General features: G+C 37.1%; 1 protein-coding gene across 1 annotated transcript in view; it reads left to right on the top strand.

Moving 5' to 3' along the window:
• Window positions 1-19,681, top strand: part of LOC129378054 (collagen alpha-1(XI) chain-like) — a 91,424-nt gene that overhangs the window by 32,994 nt on the left and 38,749 nt on the right. Inside the window, exons 9-26 of the mRNA XM_055058306.1 lie at window positions 1,365-1,430; window positions 4,327-4,368; window positions 4,750-4,812; window positions 7,651-7,725; window positions 8,119-8,202; window positions 9,616-9,672; window positions 10,486-10,539; window positions 10,660-10,713; window positions 11,987-12,040; window positions 12,167-12,220; window positions 12,828-12,881; window positions 12,966-13,010; window positions 14,542-14,595; window positions 14,697-14,741; window positions 17,583-17,636; window positions 18,384-18,428; window positions 18,719-18,772; window positions 18,866-18,910. Coding sequence (XP_054914281.1) covers window positions 1,365-1,430; window positions 4,327-4,368; window positions 4,750-4,812; window positions 7,651-7,725; window positions 8,119-8,202; window positions 9,616-9,672; window positions 10,486-10,539; window positions 10,660-10,713; window positions 11,987-12,040; window positions 12,167-12,220; window positions 12,828-12,881; window positions 12,966-13,010; window positions 14,542-14,595; window positions 14,697-14,741; window positions 17,583-17,636; window positions 18,384-18,428; window positions 18,719-18,772; window positions 18,866-18,910 — 999 coding nt within the window. The remainder of the gene's footprint in view (window positions 1-1,364; window positions 1,431-4,326; window positions 4,369-4,749; window positions 4,813-7,650; window positions 7,726-8,118; window positions 8,203-9,615; window positions 9,673-10,485; window positions 10,540-10,659; window positions 10,714-11,986; window positions 12,041-12,166; window positions 12,221-12,827; window positions 12,882-12,965; window positions 13,011-14,541; window positions 14,596-14,696; window positions 14,742-17,582; window positions 17,637-18,383; window positions 18,429-18,718; window positions 18,773-18,865; window positions 18,911-19,681) is intronic.

Raw genomic sequence — 19,681 nt, 5'->3', positions numbered from 1 at the left:
ATGTGTGTGTTTGGTTATTTTTTACCTGTTTGATTAAAATGTTGATCAACAGGACCTGCATAAATGTGAAAAAAATAAGGCTTTAGAGTCTGTGCATGTTGTGGTGCTGGAGTCTACAGAGGCCATACACAACCATTACAGGGGTGGTTTCTGAGCTTGAGATCTTTTCTGCATGTTTGCCTGTCTGTCTCTCTAGAAAGGCCACTAGTGGTGCAAAATTTTGAAGAAAAAAAATGAAATAACTCAAACTAAAATGGAGTTCTCATAGCTGCTTCTAAACATCTGGCTTACTCTCACTGTTACAGCCTCAGTGACCCACATTTGTGTCTCTTATTCATAAAATTCAGATTTATATTTCATGTCTATGTTTTCTTTGAATTTATTCTTAAAAACCGAGCTAATACTGAAAGCTTCAAGTCTTGAGAAACCCATCCACAGCTAAAAGAGATGTACTTATAGTCTAGTATAGCTTAGTATTGTGTGTTCACTGACTGGAAAAAGATTGGTCAGTCTTGGTCACCAACCAATGTTGAATTAACCTGTTAGGGTGGCTAAGGGGCAGCTTCTGTTATTTGTCATTTTCAATGATTTTAGCTCGGCCTTTTACACTTACAAGCCAGAAGCTCAGACATACTTAAGCTTCTGCAAATACAGACCTTGTCTTTTCCAGATAAACACCTGTCAGCAATTAGCATGCTCTTTGTAACCTTTCCACCCGAAAGGCCTGTGTTGTTTATCAGACACATGCCTTTCCCTGGATACTCTGGCGATAATCTGTGTGCTTTATCAAATGACACAGTTCTTGGCAATTGTTAGGTTTTTCTTTGTCTGCATCAGAGCTGTTTTTGCATTCTGTGAAAATTCTGCTGAGCTGGTGTGTATTCTTTCATTCATTAAAGAAGAAAATTTGCAGAATCAGAAAGTGACATGATCTTTATCTGAGCTTTCAGCTGGGATCTTTCAGCTTGGAACATATTTAAATTGTTTTCTTTGTCCTGCATGTGTTCCTGACTGTGTTAAGGTTTGGGCTCAGAACTGTGGTCTCTTCATGAATTCTTTTCTTCTGAAGTCTTTGTATGCATAGTGTCAGGTAACAACTCCTATATTAGTACACTGTTGGAGACCTTCTTTTCCATTTTTGAACTGTTATACACTTTTTTTTTGCAAATACAGAATATTTAGATGCCTCATAAAGAGATGTATCAAGTTTCTCCAGAATTAAGGAACTTAGATTCATTTTTCAAATAGGGAGAAAAAAATACTTTTTGCTTATTAAATTCCACTCAAATGCACTTTTCTTTACTGTAAATATGGTTGTGTTATTATGGCTGTAAGGATTCATATTATTTGTTCTACATCTTCAGGTGAGTGGGGGACAGAATTACTTGGGACAAAAAGGAGAGAAGGGTGAACCTGCAGTCATTGAACCTGTAAGTATAAATGTTTCTTGATGCTTTTTTCAAGTTTGTGATGTCTATATTCAGAAAATAGATGTCCAAAATGATTTGTGTTCATAATTGCTCTGATTTAAATGATGTGAAACAAGCTACTCTTTTTGCAGAAGGAAACCTCCTTTAATTTGCTTATGTGCATTTGCCCATATCTGACTGGTGAATTCACTAGAATAGAGTCAATACAATTAGTTTAGTCAGCATGACTCACACAGCTGTTAAAACATTGGTGAGCATTCCAAAACCTGAATATGATTGGGCAGATAAAACCGCCTGAGCTTAATCTGGTAGGAATGCATTTTATACAAAAATGTAAAAAAAAAAAAAAAAAAAAGTCCAGTTTGTGTGAAAGAGCATAAATGGCCACTTTCACGACATTGTTTGGGGTTTTCTGAGGAATCTATGGAAGCATGGATGAGGCAAAAGTGGGTTAAGTGACGCATCCGCAGTGCCACAATGATCAGCACATTTTACGCTGATTGTGCAACTCTAGGATCTAATGTAGCAATAATAGATCCTCAGTGAGACCAGCTGATGAAAACTCACAGGGAAATGCTGCTTTTGCTGCTCAGTCCTCACTATGAGCACACATTGGTTGAGTCGCTCTGAAGTCCAAGACAACACTGAACTTAATCCATGAGTTAGTCGTAGTGGAATGCCTCTGCTGTGGTTTTTTTATAATTACAAAATGCTAGTGGTTTTTTTTTCAGACTGATATATTTCACCCTGACAATTTTATAACTATGAAAATAATGTGCAATGAGGGAGTGCTTCTCCCCCTTTTCCCAACACCATTTTAACTTTTAGTGTGTATTTATTTAGTATTAATGTGTGCTTTTGACTGTGCAATAATAGTTTGCAGAGCAGAGCAAAAAGCAAAAGCCACATCTCATTTGCATCAATGGGAGGTAGAAAAAAAGGTTGAAAAGGAGCTCATCGTTGTGTTTATTAGATATAACTGTTTTGTGTAAGAGCTTTAACTACAAATGATGGACTGATTGGATGAAAGCTTTTTGCAGCCTGCTCAAGATTAAATATGCTCCGTGATGTGTGTTGTACTTTGTCTTTTTGATTAATGTCAGAGCTAAGCATTATCATCATTTGGTGAATTAACATCAACCAGCAGGAAGCACACAACACTGCTTATCAACATCTCAGAATTCAACTATGAACGAATATTGTGGTTCTACTGTGAAGCATATATAATGATGCAGTAGTTGATGTCTGAGCTAATACTAGCATGTAACCTGGTGTAGACTGTTGCCACACACAGCAGTTGGTTTCCATTGGGATGGATGGATAGATAATGCTGAAAAAACTTTACATTTTTGATGAGTGCTGTCACTATAATCATACAAATCAAAATCTTGATCAATGTTTAATTCTGGGGGGAAGGTCATATGACACAATTTTAAATTTTTGGTCCGGATTTTCCCCTAATGACAATCTTAGGGCGTTCTGAGTTCTAAGATGTGGTGTGTTATGTGGATCGTCGGACCGCTCCCATCTAAAATTGGGCGTATTCAACATGTTTGATTGTCTTGGCCCGATTGTCGCAGCCTGTAGGGTTTTCCCTGACTGAGAGCGAGAACACAGCCTGTTGAATGTGACAGGTAGCCAATCAGAAAGTGCGGTGACGGAAGTATGGGGGAAATCCCAAACAGCTGACATGGCTCAAACAAGAGTCCAGTTTAATGCATAGTGCAGCAAATAAAGCGGCTGCTCCCACAGTCTTTTATCCAACTTATTTTTTTCCTTTTTGTTACATCTTTTATTGCTTAAAATGAGTCCACAAACTAGCACTATTGCTTCTACATCGTCGGACATGTTTGTTTCATGTTCATAGTTCATGAAAGTTTTGACTCACGATAAGGACAAATTAATGGGTGCCCCAAGCTTGTTTCTCTGCATCGAAACGCTCCCGTCTGGGAGTGAAGGAAAACAATAACTCCCAAAGTGATGCACGTTGTGTTCATGCTCTCTAAATACCGAACCAGTTTGAAGGCTTCATTGCTTCAGCTGGTCACCACATCATGCAGAGCGACCTTGGAATGTAGGAATCATCTACCGAGATAAATCTATTCTCCAGTCTCTTCTCTGAGCCTTTTCCCCTTTGAAAATAAACTTTCCAAAGACGTTTGTTTATTCATTACTCGTTTTGCTGCCTGAGGGATTCAATGTTGACGCGCAAGATGTAACTGAGAGAATCCGGTTAAAGGATTTAACACATAAAACGAAAATATTTAATTGTATTTTGTGTGGCCCAGTACCAATTGGTTCGTGGACTGGTACTGGTCCGCGGCCCGGAGGTTGGGAACCACTGCTTTAAACTATCAACTTAGTCCACATGCTGAAAAACTGAGATGAAATTGTACTGATCCTTTAGAAAAACATGGTTTGCACAAACCAAATTTTTTTTTATTAAAACAGAGATGCCAAAATTTCAAGTATCTGGACTTTAAAAGATCTTAATATTTTAGGCTATAAAAGGAAATCAGATCCTCAACAGGCTTTTCTCAGGAATATAAAGCTTTTCGTACTTAGTTTAAACACCTTTTGAATTCAGTTCATTTTCATCTGAATTCATGACTGTGTTACTTCTGTCAATCGTTCTCGATAGTGAGATGTAACAAAAATGTACAAATCCCCATGAAGTACTTTAAATGGTTTTGCATTGGCTGTATCACTTTTTGTTTAAACAAATAAATCAGGTAGCTTCATTTTTGTAACCATCCTGAGGCTTTAGCAAATAAACTCTTTAGCCTTAAGCCAAAAGAACGCAAAGTTCCTCTGCCCCTCACTCTTAATTGTCTCTTGATTTACAGGCTGTCATTAATGCTACTGTATTCCCTCCTTCTTTTTCCTCCTTTTGCAGGGGATGCTTTTAGAAGGACCCCAAGGAGCCCCTGGCCCAGCAGTGAGTATCACATTCTCCCACACTCCTGTCTGCCTTTCACAGATGGAGAACAGCTAAAGAGGGAAAAATGTTTTTATGGAAAGAACGTCAGCACGGATTGTCAGCGGAGCTTGAGTTGAGACAAACTGTCAAAATGTGTATTTGTGCATGGAAGTGTGTATGTCTGTGACTGTGCATGCTGGGGAAAAACGAGGGGTGGAGGGGTTCGAGGTGAGGTGGGGGGGCTGACTTTTTTTGAGGTTTATTTCTTTCAAAATGATGGCTTTGCCTCTGTCTCTGTTGGCCTCTGCATGTGGCGCTTTGGTGGGCTGACTGTGTTGGAAATGCTGGTTAGCAGTGGTTTTGGGGTAATATGTTAAATGTATTCACGTTTACTTTCAGGGTGTTCCTGGTAACCCAGGATTGCAAGGACCCCCAGGTACTCCAGGAGATCCTGGTGAGAGGGTGAGTGAGTACTAGACTCCATTTTACAGTTTATTGCAGCTGAGTTAGACTGTGGTTGTTGTTGTTGTTTTTTTTCTCTTTATGTTTTGAAATGAAATTAAAAGTCATAAGAAGCAAGCAGTCCAGTTTCCAAATTAGCTTTGAGTGGAAATATTTGAAACCAAATCTTTATTCATTTGTGGACTTCAAGAGTGCCTTTCCATTCTTCTGAAAGGCTCTAGAAGTTTTAATCACAAATTAAATAAAAAGTGTGCTTTTGTCTGAAAGGATGTTGAGTTTCTGGCCCAGATGAGACACTTTTGATGTCGTCTCTGGTAGAGGTTTGGATTAACATGAGTAATGTAGAACCTGTAACCAATGTCCTGCAGCAGTCCAAGTGTTGTGAATCTACCCTGATGCATTGAAGGGACTGCAGAATGCAATCCTCCCAAGGTGGATACCCATGTTGCATAGGAAGCTTTTTCTGTCTCACTTTTTCCTTCCACTAAGCTTTCCTTGAAAAAATGTTTTGACGGGTCACTCTGGGATCTTTAGTTCTTTAGTAATAGCATTTTGTGGTTCACTTGTGAAAGGTGTCAATGACTGCCTGCCCAACAACTGTACTTTTTCATTTTACTTAAAATTCTAATTTGCAGGCTGAAATATGTTTCTTTTTTTATTTATTTATGAAAATCCTGAATTAAATCTGTGAAAAAAATTCTGATAAGCCACAAAGGTGACTTGAAAAAATACTGCAATCAGTTCATGGAAGGTTTGAAAAAATCAGCTGTGTTGCTGATCAGTGGGATTGCTAAAGAAGTTTTCTTTGAAATATACAGAATCCCTGAAATTACTTTCTTTTTGCATCTCTATTTAAATCTAATCATATATTTGGTTTACTTGATGATACAAAGCATGATCTTGCTTCCCCCAAAACTGCCAGTTAAAAGCTATTTTCTTTCTGAAAGGAAACTTGTGGAACAAATAAGCCATTTGCTAGTTTATTCAACAGCTTTCACTAGTACAAAAGTTTTATTGTTTCACTGAGTCAGGGTAATAAAAAAAATCCTTTTTGTTCATCCAACAAGTCTGTCCTCCCTCTTCTATTTCCTCTCATGGGACGAAATCACTGCGGACTGACAGGGACATTAGAGCTGAGTGGTTTCTATACTTTGCGGTTTTCCTTTACGCAGTTTCTGCATGCCGCCTTCGCTCCCCAAAGCACTCAGAAACCCCATCCCTCCCAGCCGTCATTAACGCTAGATGCCGCTATGCTCATGATCACAACTGTGGATGGGGAAAATTCACAGACACTGGGAAAAAAGCGAATGGAAACACATGGCATCAATCAGAGCCAAGATGAGATTGCAGCACGAGAGAGACTGCTAAGTAGATTGTTGTTTCTCTCAAGGTATCAAGCCCTGCCTTGAGTCTTCAGTTCATTTCTGATGTTTGTGTCTGTTTTTATTCAAACTCTTCATGTTGTAACTCAGTATAAAAGTATTTTTTTTTTTTTGCAGCAGTTTTGAATATTTTATTTTTTTTATTTTTATCTTTTGCGGGTTTCCTGTATAAAAATCTAAACTTCTGTATTGATACCAATATCATTAGTTACAGACATGCTGGGAGTGCCACAAGTAGCTAACCTCAGACAATGTGTTACTTTTAAAATAATGTGGCAACCACTGACTTTATATGAAAGACAGATGTGGCATGCTGCTGTCACCCCATAGTTTGAAGAGGAGTGTTTTGAAACCCTAAACTCAGTGTTGGGTCCTATCTTCGCGCTCTGCAGTTCTTGCATCCAAAAGTGATGAATGGCGCCAACTGAACCATTCTGGGATGTGGCGTAAATGGACACGATACAATCAGCTGACATCGAAGAGAATTAAACATTTGTTTCATTTTGCAGCAAGCTATAAAGAGATTGTTGTTAGAGCTCTAAACATTTTTGTTTCTGTGGGAATAGATTCACTTCTGGAGCCAGTCGAGTGATCATAGAATAAGGTTGTGTGTTGCTGCCAGCATAATCTCACCATTGTTACCAAGTTTTTACACTTTAAGATTTATAACCGACTTATTAACCCAGTTGTCTCATGCAGGCAACATTCTTTCTTTAGATGATTAAAAATGTATTCTTTTTCAACTAAATACTAACAGAACAATAAAATTAACTTCCCATTAAGGCTAATGTATGCATCATCCGCCAGAAACTTCAGGCATACTGTTATTGAAAATAGCAACAATAATGTTGATTTTGATTTGGTTTTCCTCTCTAATCTTTGTTGGGTTTTTTTTTTATCATCCCAATGCCGTTACTGATCTCCCTGAGCTTTCTGCTCGTAGTAGCTAAGAACTTCAGCAGATGTCGGTTCTTTGGACGGCGAAAGTCCTTCCAAGGGGACAAATAAATTACTGGAACACAGAGTTTGAAATCACGATATCGGAAAACGATAGACTACTAAATACTACAGCCAATCACTTCTTTACCAATGTAATGTCACATAAACTGGTATTGCAATGGTAAATATAATTTTATATGTTGTAGAAAGATCTGGTAAGTACGGACCAAAATAAAGTCAAAAGCGGATCCAAGGTGGTATAAACAAGATGTACCTGATAAAGTTACTGGAGGGGTCTTTGGGACGAGTTAGAGTACAATCAACTGGCCTAAAGAATAATTACCACGCATCGCTCAGTTGCAGAGTACTACCAACACTTTAAACAGACTTTTAATATCACACTCTTTTGTGTAACCATAAATATGATTTTATGCTTCCATGATATCGTGTCCTGTTTGAGCTGTTCTGCCTTTGCCTTTTTTGAAATATCGGATTTTCTCTCATTTTCACCGTGCAGGGTCCTCCTGGCCGTCCTGGTATTCCAGGTTCAGATGGTGTCCCTGGCCCTGCAGGTACCGTTCTCATGCTACCAGTAAGTCCTGCCGCTTTCTACGTACTTTTTAGTTGTCTTTTTTTCCCTCTCACATATTGAGTCTAATTGTCGTCAATAACCCACAAACTCACCTCTGTGGGTAAATTTACCACACAGCAGAAACAGTAGCCCAGCGATGGCAACCTATTTTCTTCAGGTGACAAATCATTGGCCTTGTAAATGTCAGCCAGTTCAACGGAGTGGAACCAGTGACTGAGGTTTCAAAATGCTCAGCCAATGACATGGATTTATGAGAGTTGGTGTTTGTGCTTGAAAGGTGTGGGGTTAACAGGTTTAGTAGACTACCTCCTATGGGGGTCACTGTTAGATAAAAGCAAAGACAAGTCCATTTATTTTTAATTTTGTTTTCCTTTTACCTTTTGCGGCCTACAGTTCCGTGCGGGTGGTGAGGCACATAAGGGACCTGTGATAACAGCCCAAGAAGCTCAGGCACAGGCCATCCTATCTCAGGCTAGAGTAAGTATCAACAGAAATATTTCATTCTGAAACTCTTTATGATTTAACTTGCAAATAATATTCTTCACCAAATGTATGTGTTTCTTTCGTTTAAATACTAAAACACTCAATTCAGCATGTATGTAAAGGAGCAGTGCATTGTAAAAGTCCCAATTATCATACAAACGAAGCTTTGGACCCGGATCAGGCTGAGAAGTGCCCAAAGCCGCAGCAGATACTTAAACCCACTCAGTGGTTCTGACAACCGTAGCACTGTTGAAAACAGGTTGAACTTGGGTGCTTTCATCTGGGTGTGATATATTGTCATGCACATGGAGATGATTAAGCCTCACACAACCACTGAATATTTAAAGCTTCAGAAGTATGCTGAGTACAATGGCTCCCACAAGTGGAGTTTATTCATGGTTAGAAGGCATTTGTCACCTTTCAGTACTCAACTTCTCATGCCAACAATTCGGTTTGGCATGGGTAAATAGAAAATTAAATGCTTTTCCATACTTCTGTATTTATTTATTCTCTCTGATCTCTCTAGGCAGTGTATATTTGTTCATTCTTTCCAGGTGTTCAGTTATGTACAAATTAGCACATGAATAGGTTTCTTTCTTTTACATCATTGAGTCATCACACTACAAATAAATGCCAGACAACATTTCTGGCTGTCGCACACTGTGGTTAGCTATGAACAGAAGAAAATGCTGAAGTGGTAAACTGTGAACAAGACTCTCAGAGAGGCTGAAAATGAATATTTCTATGGTTTTATTGAACTATTATAAGACAGTTTATGACATTGCAAATCCCTACAAATAGCTTTGTTTTTTAATTTTAGACTTGTATTTTATTTTAAATTGTGGGTAGTTATAAAAATGATTTTACATGGTCAGCAGTTTTGCAAATTCACCTTTAACAAGAACTGTTTACAAGCTCAGTTCATTTTGGTTAAAACTAGTAATTTTTGTTCAGTCACGTTGTTTTCTTTTTTGTTTTTTTAATTTTTTGGGGGCAAAAATAATCTAAAATGTGTGTGTTGGGATTTTATGCAACCATTTGTAAGCTGGCCTTTGGGAATTTTATTTACACCGGGTTAATTGTCTTAGTTGAATCATTACATTTTATATTTTATACATATCCATAGGTGTTTCAGCAACTGGGAGATTCAGAGTACCTTACATGATATAAAATTTTTCAAATGTAAAAATCAAAATCATTGCAAATTATAACTGGAGTAAAAAATAAAGTAAACATTTTTTTGTTATTATTACACAAGTGAGTGTTTGTCCTTGATTTAAAGAACAAACGCCCACTTGTTTAGAGGTCAGGCCTTTCATCACATATAGACAATGCTTACCTATGTATACGTATGTTTGTTCTTTAATAGCAACTGATGGGCTCTACTTTATTTTGATTTGTCCTTAGCTGACAATGAGAGGCCCCCCAGGGCCGGTGGGGTTGGCAGGAAGATCTGGACTTTTGGTGAGTATCTTCATACGTTGAAGTGATGCCATTAACAAGTTCTCCATGTGATAAAAACACAGTGATTTAGTTATATTTGAAAATCAAGTCATTTCACTACGTAAGCGTGAATAAAAGGCTTCAGAGAATTTTGTTTTCTGCGTAAACACGTTCCAATCTAAATTTTGTGGCCAATATTTGGCAGGATTTTTTTTTATCTTGTCCAGTTTTTAGAAAAGCATAAGATAAAAAATATTACACAAACATTATTCAGCATATTTTCCTTGCCTTGATGTTGTAATTTGGCGCAGGCCTACACATTATATATTGCTAGCAATGGTGGCATCATGCTGCTGTGCGAGAGAGCACCAGTGTGAAATATTTACTATAATCTTAAAGCAAAGACAAGAGAATGATAGAGTTGACATTTTAAAATGTGTTTAATATCTCAGATTTCTAAGGCTGTTAATATTTTCAGAACTCAAATGTTTCATGACAGAAAGAGCTTAAAATCTCCTTTAAACCTTCCTGTTAGCTGCTGGGTGGCTGTTTCTCTCTCTTAGCAAATTAATACACATCATTTTGAAATACAATATGTTTTTCTTGTGAAAACTTATATTTCACAGTATTCCTTGAAAGAATATGAACATTTCTATGTTATGAATATGAATATTGTCAACCACATTTTCAGTTTGGTCACATCTTTGTCAGACAGCACAATGATGTTACTGGAATCCTTCAATTCTCCTGCACTAGAGCGTTTGAGCAATGGAAATATGACTCTGGGATACAGCTATCATCTGCTTAAATTGCCTTCTTTCTGCTTCTCCCAAGGGACCCCCTGGGGCTCCTGGACTCAAAGGTGACAGCGGTGACTCTGGACCACAGGTGAGAGGCGTAGCTTTTTGTTGGTTTTCACAGTAATACTTTAGAAAACATCTATGAAGTTCCTATTTGTCTGTTTCTAAAAACAAATAATAATCCTGTACATTTACATAATCTGTACAGGGACCAAGAGGTCTGCAGGGTCCAACTGGTTTACCGGGGAAACCAGGAAAAAGGGTAAGAGTGATTTAAACGTAAAACTAATTGAGTGGTTCATCTTCTGTCATGTTGCACTGCAAAAGTGATGCACATACATATAATTTGGCGAGGTACAATTGATGGTGTTATGGCTTTGTAAGCACTTCATAACATAGAGTCAAACTAAGTCCCACTTATGGATGCATTTTAAGAAACCACTTTACAAGCCCTGTTTTTTTATGTGATATCAAGTAAAAAAGGATTAAACATGATATTACATATCCCATACGAAGAAAAAGGTTATGTGTCCCAGAATCTAATCTGTTTTGTTGCAAAATGTGTCAAATCAAACCCAGAACAAAAACAAAATACTTTGTAATGGTACTGGCTGAAAAACATAAGAGAGTTATTGTCCATGGTGAACTGAGTCCCATACAAATATATGCTGAAAGTCTACTCAAAGAAGAAAATGCCATTTCTCCAAGAGCAACAGAAAAAAAAAATACTAGATTACAATGTATAAATACACTTAATTTTTAGAGACAAGTACTATGGTTTCCCTAATGACTGTTGGATACATTGGATGGATGAATGTTATGTGGTTTGATGAAATGACCACTATTACATTTTGAGGAAAAAGGGGAAGCTTGTTAACCTGACAACATTATGTAGAAATATGGATGTTGGTGCTGAAAACATAAGTCAAGAAGTTAAAACGTAGACACAAATGGATCTTCCACCTGGACAAACGACCTTGCTCTGCACCAAATGAGCTGCAAAGTGGCTTCAGGACAACAAAATCAATGTTTTGGAGTGACCATCATAAAGCCATGATACTAGCCTCATGGTATCTTTGTGAGCAGATCTATAAAAGGTGTCTTAAAGCAAGATAACTCATAAATCTTTACTCAGTTACATCAGTAATGTCTGGAGGAATGGGACAAATTCCCAGCAAAGGACGCTTGTGGAAGGATATGCAAAAATATTTGTGCCTAACTCATAGAGTTTAAATGACAATTTTAATTCACCTGAAATGTAAAAGTTTTCTTCTTTCTATTCAGTATGCGTAAATAACGTTTTTTTGCTATAAGTACAGTTTAATATATTTGCCAACTTTAAAATCTGTGCCTACATAGAAAGAAAATGTGTTCTAAGTTTTCTGTTGAAAGAAAACAAATCATCTGCATTCAATGATTGCACCTATGTGTTTATTTAACTATAAACTGCTAAACTGAAATGATGTGTGTGTGCGTGTGTGTTTGTGCGTGTGTGCGTGGGTGTGTGTGTGTGTGCGTGTGTGTGTGTCTTCCAGGGTCGTAATGGAGCTGACGGTGCACGAGGAATGCCAGGAGAGGCAGGCGCCAAGGTAATGTGCAGTTTTCCTAAAGAAAAACATTATATTATCATTTTTTCAGTGTTAATTTCAAACAAATTCACATCCCATTAATGACTGGTACACCTGCCGACTTGATATGTCTTTCATTTACTTTAGGGTGACAGAGGTTTTGACGGCCTCCCCGGTCTTCCTGGAGAGAAAGGACACAGGGTAAGCGTGAAGGAGCCAAACTTAGTGTTACTTAAAAACAACATTGATCAAGACTTACGTGGTTCATGAAAAGCTGATTAAGGTCTAAATGCCATCTGCTTTATCAGCACAGTGTGATGTGAACATTCAGCTCCTGTATGCCATTAGGCCATTTGACCTACTTAGAGAGGTGGGGACAGCTTCAGATCCACCTAAGCAGTGTTTAACCAGGCCAAGAGGCGAATGATGAATGTTGAGTTTAGAGAAACCAAATGGAGACACAAAGATCACAGACGGTTATTTTTAGATGGGATTTTAAACCTCGTCCTATACCAGATAATTACAGAGGTAGGCCGGTCCTTATAGAGCTCTAGAAATAGTGAAAACCATATATTGCAGGTCCATGCCCATTGTGGTGACCATGCCAACTTTAGATTAAAGGCGGTTTTTGCTTGTTTTCGTTGTATTTTTTTACACCCTCAATTTTCCACATTTCTGACCACTGTCATATTTTTGCTTTAAACTAGAATCTTTTTTTTCTCAGCTGCACAAATTGAGCATGTAGATTCTCTTTTGATTGCAGCATTTGTAATCTTTGTTGATGTTTTCCCGATGTGATCTATTCCAGGGAGAACAGGGCCCCACTGGTCCTCCAGGGTCTCCAGGAGATGACGGCCCAAGAGTGAGTTTTTTTTTGTCTGTCTTGTATCACTTTCAAATATCCATAAAATTACTAAAAGTCCAAAATATTTCTGCTTAATCCAAGGGTGAAGATGGCCATGTTGGACAGAGAGGAGTGGCTGGAGAGAGTGTAAGTATAGTTCTAGTTAGAGGCATGGTCATTGAGCTTAAAGTACAACACCTTGGAAAAATATAAATTTTTCTTGAACTATGTCACATTTTATTGTGCAAAATATTTATCTTCCAAATCATAATCTTAAAAGTGTGGGACACCTCTGTATTCAGCCCACCTGAGCTAATATTTTGTAGAACTATATTTTCTGTGATTACAACTCCAAGTCTTTTAAGGTTTGTCTCTTCCGTCTTTTGCGTACATAACAGCTCAGACTTCATCTGAGTTTTCAAATCTAATCACAATTATCGAATATATTTCGGTCTGGACTTTAACTGGGCCATTCTAACACATAATATATCCTTTAATCCAAGTCATTCCTTTGTAGCTCTTCCTGTATGTTTTGTGTCGTCCCTTTGGAAGTTGAACCTTCACCCTAGTCTCAGTTTTGCAGCAGTAATCAGATTTTCTTCCTGGACTGCCTTGTGTAACAAAGTTCTTTTAGGGCATAGGTGTCAAACTCTGGCCCGCGGGCCAAATTTGGCCCGCAGTGTAATTATATTTGGCCCGCGAGGCAATTACAAATTAATATTAGACATTTACGTCAGAAAGGAGGCATTCAATTTTTATTTAAATTTTATTTAATATATTTAATATTTTATTTCATATATTAAATATATTTTATTTAATAATAATATGTTTTATTATTATTAGCAACTCAATTTTGCACACCTGCACTTTTAAGTTAGATAAGCTTTGCTTGTTCAATATTTATTGTTATATTAGAACTTGTTTGGGTCCATATTAAAAGATTCATTTGTTCAACCTTGGCCCGCGACTTTGTTCAATTTAAAGTTTTGGCCCACTGTGTATTTGAGTTTGACACCCCTGTTTTAGGGTCTCAGCTGATCAGAGCATCTTCTTACCCAACATGGCTTGTGGCAGAGACTTAAGGCCTTCTTTTTGCCACTATTCCAATCGTGGACTTACGATTGTTTTTTTGTTTTTTTTTATATTCATGGCCTTGCCAGCCTTTTCTCTGGGGACCACTGCCTTTTATATGCAGGGACCATTGCCTTTCTAATCTAGACCTTATTATAAACAGTTTCTGCATAAGAGATCAAAAAATAGGACTGGAATTTCTTTTTTCTGTTTATGTCCGTGTGAAAGTTTCCACTGCTGCCACACGCTGCTTAAATGGTCCGTGAATGGTAGCGTGAGAAATTTGCTTCCTCTTGTATCCAAATTAGCGGTGTCCTTTTAGAGAAAGTTTTTAGGAGAGTATAGTATTTTAGCTTACATTAAATGAATGTCTTTATGTATTACAAGGAGAAGCAACTTTCATACTAGCTTTCCATCTGCAGTGCCCATCTATGACCACATGGGGGTTTGCGTTTCACATAGAGCAACATTTAAATTCAGTGCAAGGGAGTTTTAGTTCATTCTATTGTACCTTCACTTTTTGTTTTAAATGTTGCATTTAAAAACTTGTGTTGAGGTGGATTTTTTGTTTCTTTGTTAAATATAATTTCTTTATCTTTACAAACAGGGCCCCAGAGGTTTGCTTGGCCCCAGAGGGTCCCCAGGTCCTCCAGGACAACCTGTAAATATGATTTGTTTGTGCTCTATACTGAGTCATACTATGCTGCATGATTTATTTATTTCTCAACAACAGTTTTCATCAAACAATTCTCTTCACTTTAGGGTCTTTCTGGACTGGATGGTCAAGCTGGTCCCAAAGGAAATATGGTGAGAAATATTTATGTTGTTTTTGTTTAAAAAGAGAGTTGAAAGTCAAACTTTTTTCTGCAGGACTACCTAAGCACCTAGATTGTGTGAGGCTTACTTTATTGAAGGATTGTGAACTTTAACTCCAGTGCAACAATGCAAGGGAGGAGGCCATGACTCAGCTGTTGATGAAAACAGAAACTATTTAATTTACTTTCCTGCTGTAAAGTAAATTACAGCAAAAAGTCTGTTTTTTTGCTGTAATTTACAGCAAAAAAACAAAAAGTCTGTTTTTTCCTACGTCAATTTTTTTACTGGGATTTTCACAGAATATAAAATAAAAAATTCTACATTTTAAATAATTAAATTACCAACTCGGCAACGGTAATGTTATCAAACAATTTTACCTACACCGTTTTTTCCCAAATGAAAACTGAATAAAAGCTGATTCAACTAAAAATGATGCAAAATTTAAAAAAAAAAAATGTTTTTATTGTATAAACCTTAATATCCTATTTTTCTATACACTTTATGAATTGCATAACATTATTTTACTTACTGTCTAACATTAAGTTTAAACAGCAACATAAAAAGCCTTGTCACAGATTGCATTTGGACTTGAGGACAAAGATCTAAATTTTGACTTGTGGTCAGAAGAATAGATTAGATTAGATTAGATTAGATTAGATTAGATTAGATTAGATTAGATTAGATTAGAATAGAATAGAATAGAATAGAATAGAATTTTATAGACGTTATTGATGTCGAAGGGGAAATTGCTTAAAACTACCCTAAAACTTCTATGTTTGCTTGAATCTTGCAAGACTGAGAACACAATGTGAAGAACTGTGGTGGCAGCATTATTTCATATTTTCCTCCATAAGTTTATATTTTGGTTCGGTAAATTTACCTTAGATTTAGTTGACTTAAATGTTCCTAGTATTTTTCACTTGAACTAAAATGGGACAAACAAGGCCAGTCATATGACTAACACCAGAGTTTCGACTTCAAATTATTCACTTCAGATTCAGCTTGATAAAAGACTTGAAACTCAAGCTTGTACTTATGTTTTGACACCAGCAACTAAAGACCTGAGCTAAGCATTCTGACTTGAACAAATTTAATATCTTAAACCAAACTGTTATTTTTTAAAGAATATGAAACCCTGACATTTTAATTGCAGACTCCAGTTAAAATATCAGCTTTTTATGATAAAACATTAAACCAAAGTAAGCAATTTCTGAACTTTTCCTACCTTAGTTATGACATGAAGTCAATAACTAAATCAAAATATACTGGAAGCTTAAAAGATCAAATAAAAATGTTAGGTGTATAAGGATTAACACCCTTAAATTAATGCTTTATTAAATCACCTGTTTGATTTTGTTGCAGCATTCAATCATTTTTGGATTGTACTATATTAGGCCTTTTTTTTCTTTTTTCTTTTTTTACAAAAGCACTCCGAATCTGTCAGATAGTTTGGAAAGTTTCTGTGCACAGCCCACTCCAGATGATCTCATTGTTTTTTCCTCGATGTCAGGTATGGTGTCCAGCTGGGACATTCCATATCTTTTTGGATCTTTTGGAAAAGCCAGTCTTATGTTGATTATGACGTGTGCTTTAGGTCATTGTCATCCTCAGAGATTATATTCTTAGTCATATCTAGCAGAAGTCTGGATGTTTTACAAATTAAAATTCAAGGTGTAGCACTGGACTCCAGACTAGTTCATGCTTCACAACACAAACTGACCAATTTTATTTTATTTTATTTTTTGAAAAAGTAGTTCCTCATGGCCAGATTGAAAGAAATTCAAGAACAGATGAGAAACAATCATTTACACCAGTCAGAAAGAGCACAATTTGAGATAGTTGATTATCCTTAAGGCTTTTGGTAAAAACAAAATAATACTCTGTGAACTGACAAGGCAGCAGACATTATGTTATGGAAGGTATGTGTCCTTAGCAAAGCATTTCAGAATAAAATACATATACTGATCAGTGGTGGCAGTGTTATGGTCTGGGGCTGCTATCTTCATCAGCACCTGGACAGCTTTCTTTAACTGATGGAAGTGGAAATTTTGCTGCAATCCTAAAAGCAAATGTCCAGCCATCAGTTTGCTACTTTAAACTCAGTAGCTCCACAATGATCTGATGCACACCTGCAAAATTCATCTCTTTACTGCTCACTTTGGCATAATCCTAACAGGCTTTTCATGTTTGATCAACCTCCAGTTTGGTTGAGTTTTACTTCTTCAAAGAGTGGGTCAAACTGGGGCATGACCTCTGACCATGTACAGGACTCAGTGCCAGTAACAAAAATACTTAATGGCAGTTGTTGCCTACAAGGGTGGCACAACCAGTTATTATGCTCAGGAAGCATTTCACATAGAAACAAGTTGCTTTTTGTTTGATGTATTCAAAGCACTTAAATACTTTTCAACACGAAAAAGCAAAAACCAAAGGAATCTTTAAGGGGACAAATACTTTTTAATGGCACTGCGTTTACCTACTGTGTTTGTATTCTTAGTGACTTTGACTGTCTTCGAAGTTTTCCTTTGCACGTTTTTCAGCTCTACCAGCTGGAATAGACATCTTCATTGCGGTTCTTTTGTGAAAGTTTGAATCCAACAATATGTCATGCTTGAAAAAGGACATTTACGATTTTTGTCTGTGTGTTTGCCCTCTGATAATGGATCCCTACTAAACCAAATATCAACACTAATGTCAGAACAAGATATCTTGTTCTTTACCCCATGAGGAGTTTTAGTTCTTAATTCATCCTTTCTTTATTTTGGCTGCTGCTGAAATGTTAGGAGTTCTCTAAATTTAATAAACTGAATTGTTTTATTTTATTCTGTGAAGGGTCCGCAAGGAGAGCCAGGTCCTCCTGGGCAACAAGGCCTGCCTGGTCCTCATGTAAGTGTTTAGTTATTTACATTAATGCTGTTCAATCACTTTCTCCCTCTTTTTATGTATATTTTCTCATTCACTCTCTTCCTCCTTGCTCTGCTGCTTTTTTCTCTTCGTTCTATTTCCAGTTTGCCATATTGACAGTGCAACAGGGAGCAGTATAATCTTGAATGATCCCCCACATTTCTGTTTTTTAAATCAAAAAATCTGCACATTTTTTCTCGACGCACTCCCCCAGCTCAGCTACTATCCCTCTGACAATGAGAACTCACTTGAGAAAAGAGTAAATCTTTGTTTCTGTCCTACTAAAAGCAGCAACAACACTTGGATCCAACAGAAATTGTTCACATATTAGACACCTAACTCCATTTTTGAGTCAGGTTTGATGTGAAACAGGACCTTTTAGTATTTTCGCCAGTGCTGAATGACCTCTGCCAGGTATAATTTTCAGTCCTGCTGACGATCACAGTGTGAACAGAACGGCGTCATTACTTTGGAAAGTATTAGTGGGAACCTGTGGAATGGAATGCAGGTTGAATGCATAACTTATTCACAGCCAGAGACACATTAATGCTTTCCAGCAAAAGCACAGGACCTCTGGAAAGCTTCTCTTTGTAAATAGCTGTTTCAACTCTTTGTTTATGAAGTTTTAAAAACAAGATGTTTAAAACAGTTTATTCTATAACTTTCTAAAACATAATTGGACTCATTCCTTGTGCTTCTTATAACTTGTTTCTTTCCTTTCTCTACAAGGGTCTCATTGGTCCTCAAGGTCCAATTGGGCCTCCGGGTGAAAAAGTAAGTACAGTGAGAACTCAAGTTCCTCTTTAGACCTTCTCTACAATGCTGATAAGTGTTTGTTTCAGTCAAGACTTCATAAGTAGTTGAGCAGATTTGTGGCTGAGCTGTAAGCCCTTACCTTGCTCCTCCAAAGGCAGAAACACTCACAAGATCACACATTTTATAGACATGAGAGCTTAGTTTGGCTGACGGAGAGAATTTTGTTTGCGGTTTTGAAAACGTATTACAATATGTTAAACGTATCTGTCTGACTGACTGCGTCCGTATTTATTACTCTGTCTTTGTAGGGGCCTCAAGGAAAGCAAGGTCTGGCTGGACTTGCCGGTGCTGATGGTCCTCCCGTAAGCCATGAATTTCGCTCCCTTTTTAATATTTTATTTATAGACGTAAAATATTTATAGGCACATAATCAGTAGGTCCGTGTGCTTCTGTAGGGTCACCCCGGAAAAGAAGGACCTCCTGGAGAGAAAGGATCTACGGTAAGTTGGAATATATTTTGGTAATCTATATTTTTCAATAAAGTATTTTATTTTTTCAAAATTTGTTTTGACAGTAGTTATTTAAATGAAATTATTAACACAATCTTCACAAAACATTATCCAAAACATTTTACAAAAGCACTTTAATGCCCTAGTTCTTGGGAGTATAATTTGAATGTATTCCAACGATAGTGCAAGAACAGGTGCATCTCAATTACATCTCAATTGCCTTATTTCTGAAATTCAGATTACAAATCTAAACTAACTTCATGGCACATAGAGTGATATATTTCCACCATAAATTTCTACTAATTTTGAGCAGCCAAAAGAAATTCAAAGTTTAGTTTGTCAGAGCATTAGACTATTATATAAGAGCAACATAAAGTGTTGTCCACTGTTGCTCAGTGGGTAGACTAAACATTTTATTTTGGAAAATATTTCAGGTCCTTCATGCTGTAATTACTTACACTTGTATGCAAGGCACTTAACCCCAAGTTGCCTGCTGATCTGAGTATTGATTGAATGAATGTAGCTCTAGTGTAAAGCACTTTGAGTTGTCAGTGTAGCTATAAAAGTGCCATATTTCATTTGCAAAGCCAATACAGAAAGGTGAGCCTACTAAAAACCGGCTTTCTGCTTGTTTGCATTGTCTCCTTTTGTAGATCCTCTACAGGGTTTAGGTCATGCAAGTTTTCTGGCCAATCAAGCTCAGTGATAGAACAATCATTTAAGTCAGCCTTTGTATTTTAGCAGCGTAAGCAGGATCAGCAT

This window comes from Poeciliopsis prolifica, unplaced genomic scaffold, assembly GCF_027474105.1.
Source record: "Poeciliopsis prolifica strain line A6 unplaced genomic scaffold, Auburn_PproV2 SCAFFOLD050, whole genome shotgun sequence".
Taxonomy (NCBI): domain Eukaryota; kingdom Metazoa; phylum Chordata; class Actinopteri; order Cyprinodontiformes; family Poeciliidae; genus Poeciliopsis; species Poeciliopsis prolifica.
Note: the sequence above shows the minus strand (reverse complement) of the source record. Positions and strands in the feature narration are given on the sequence as shown.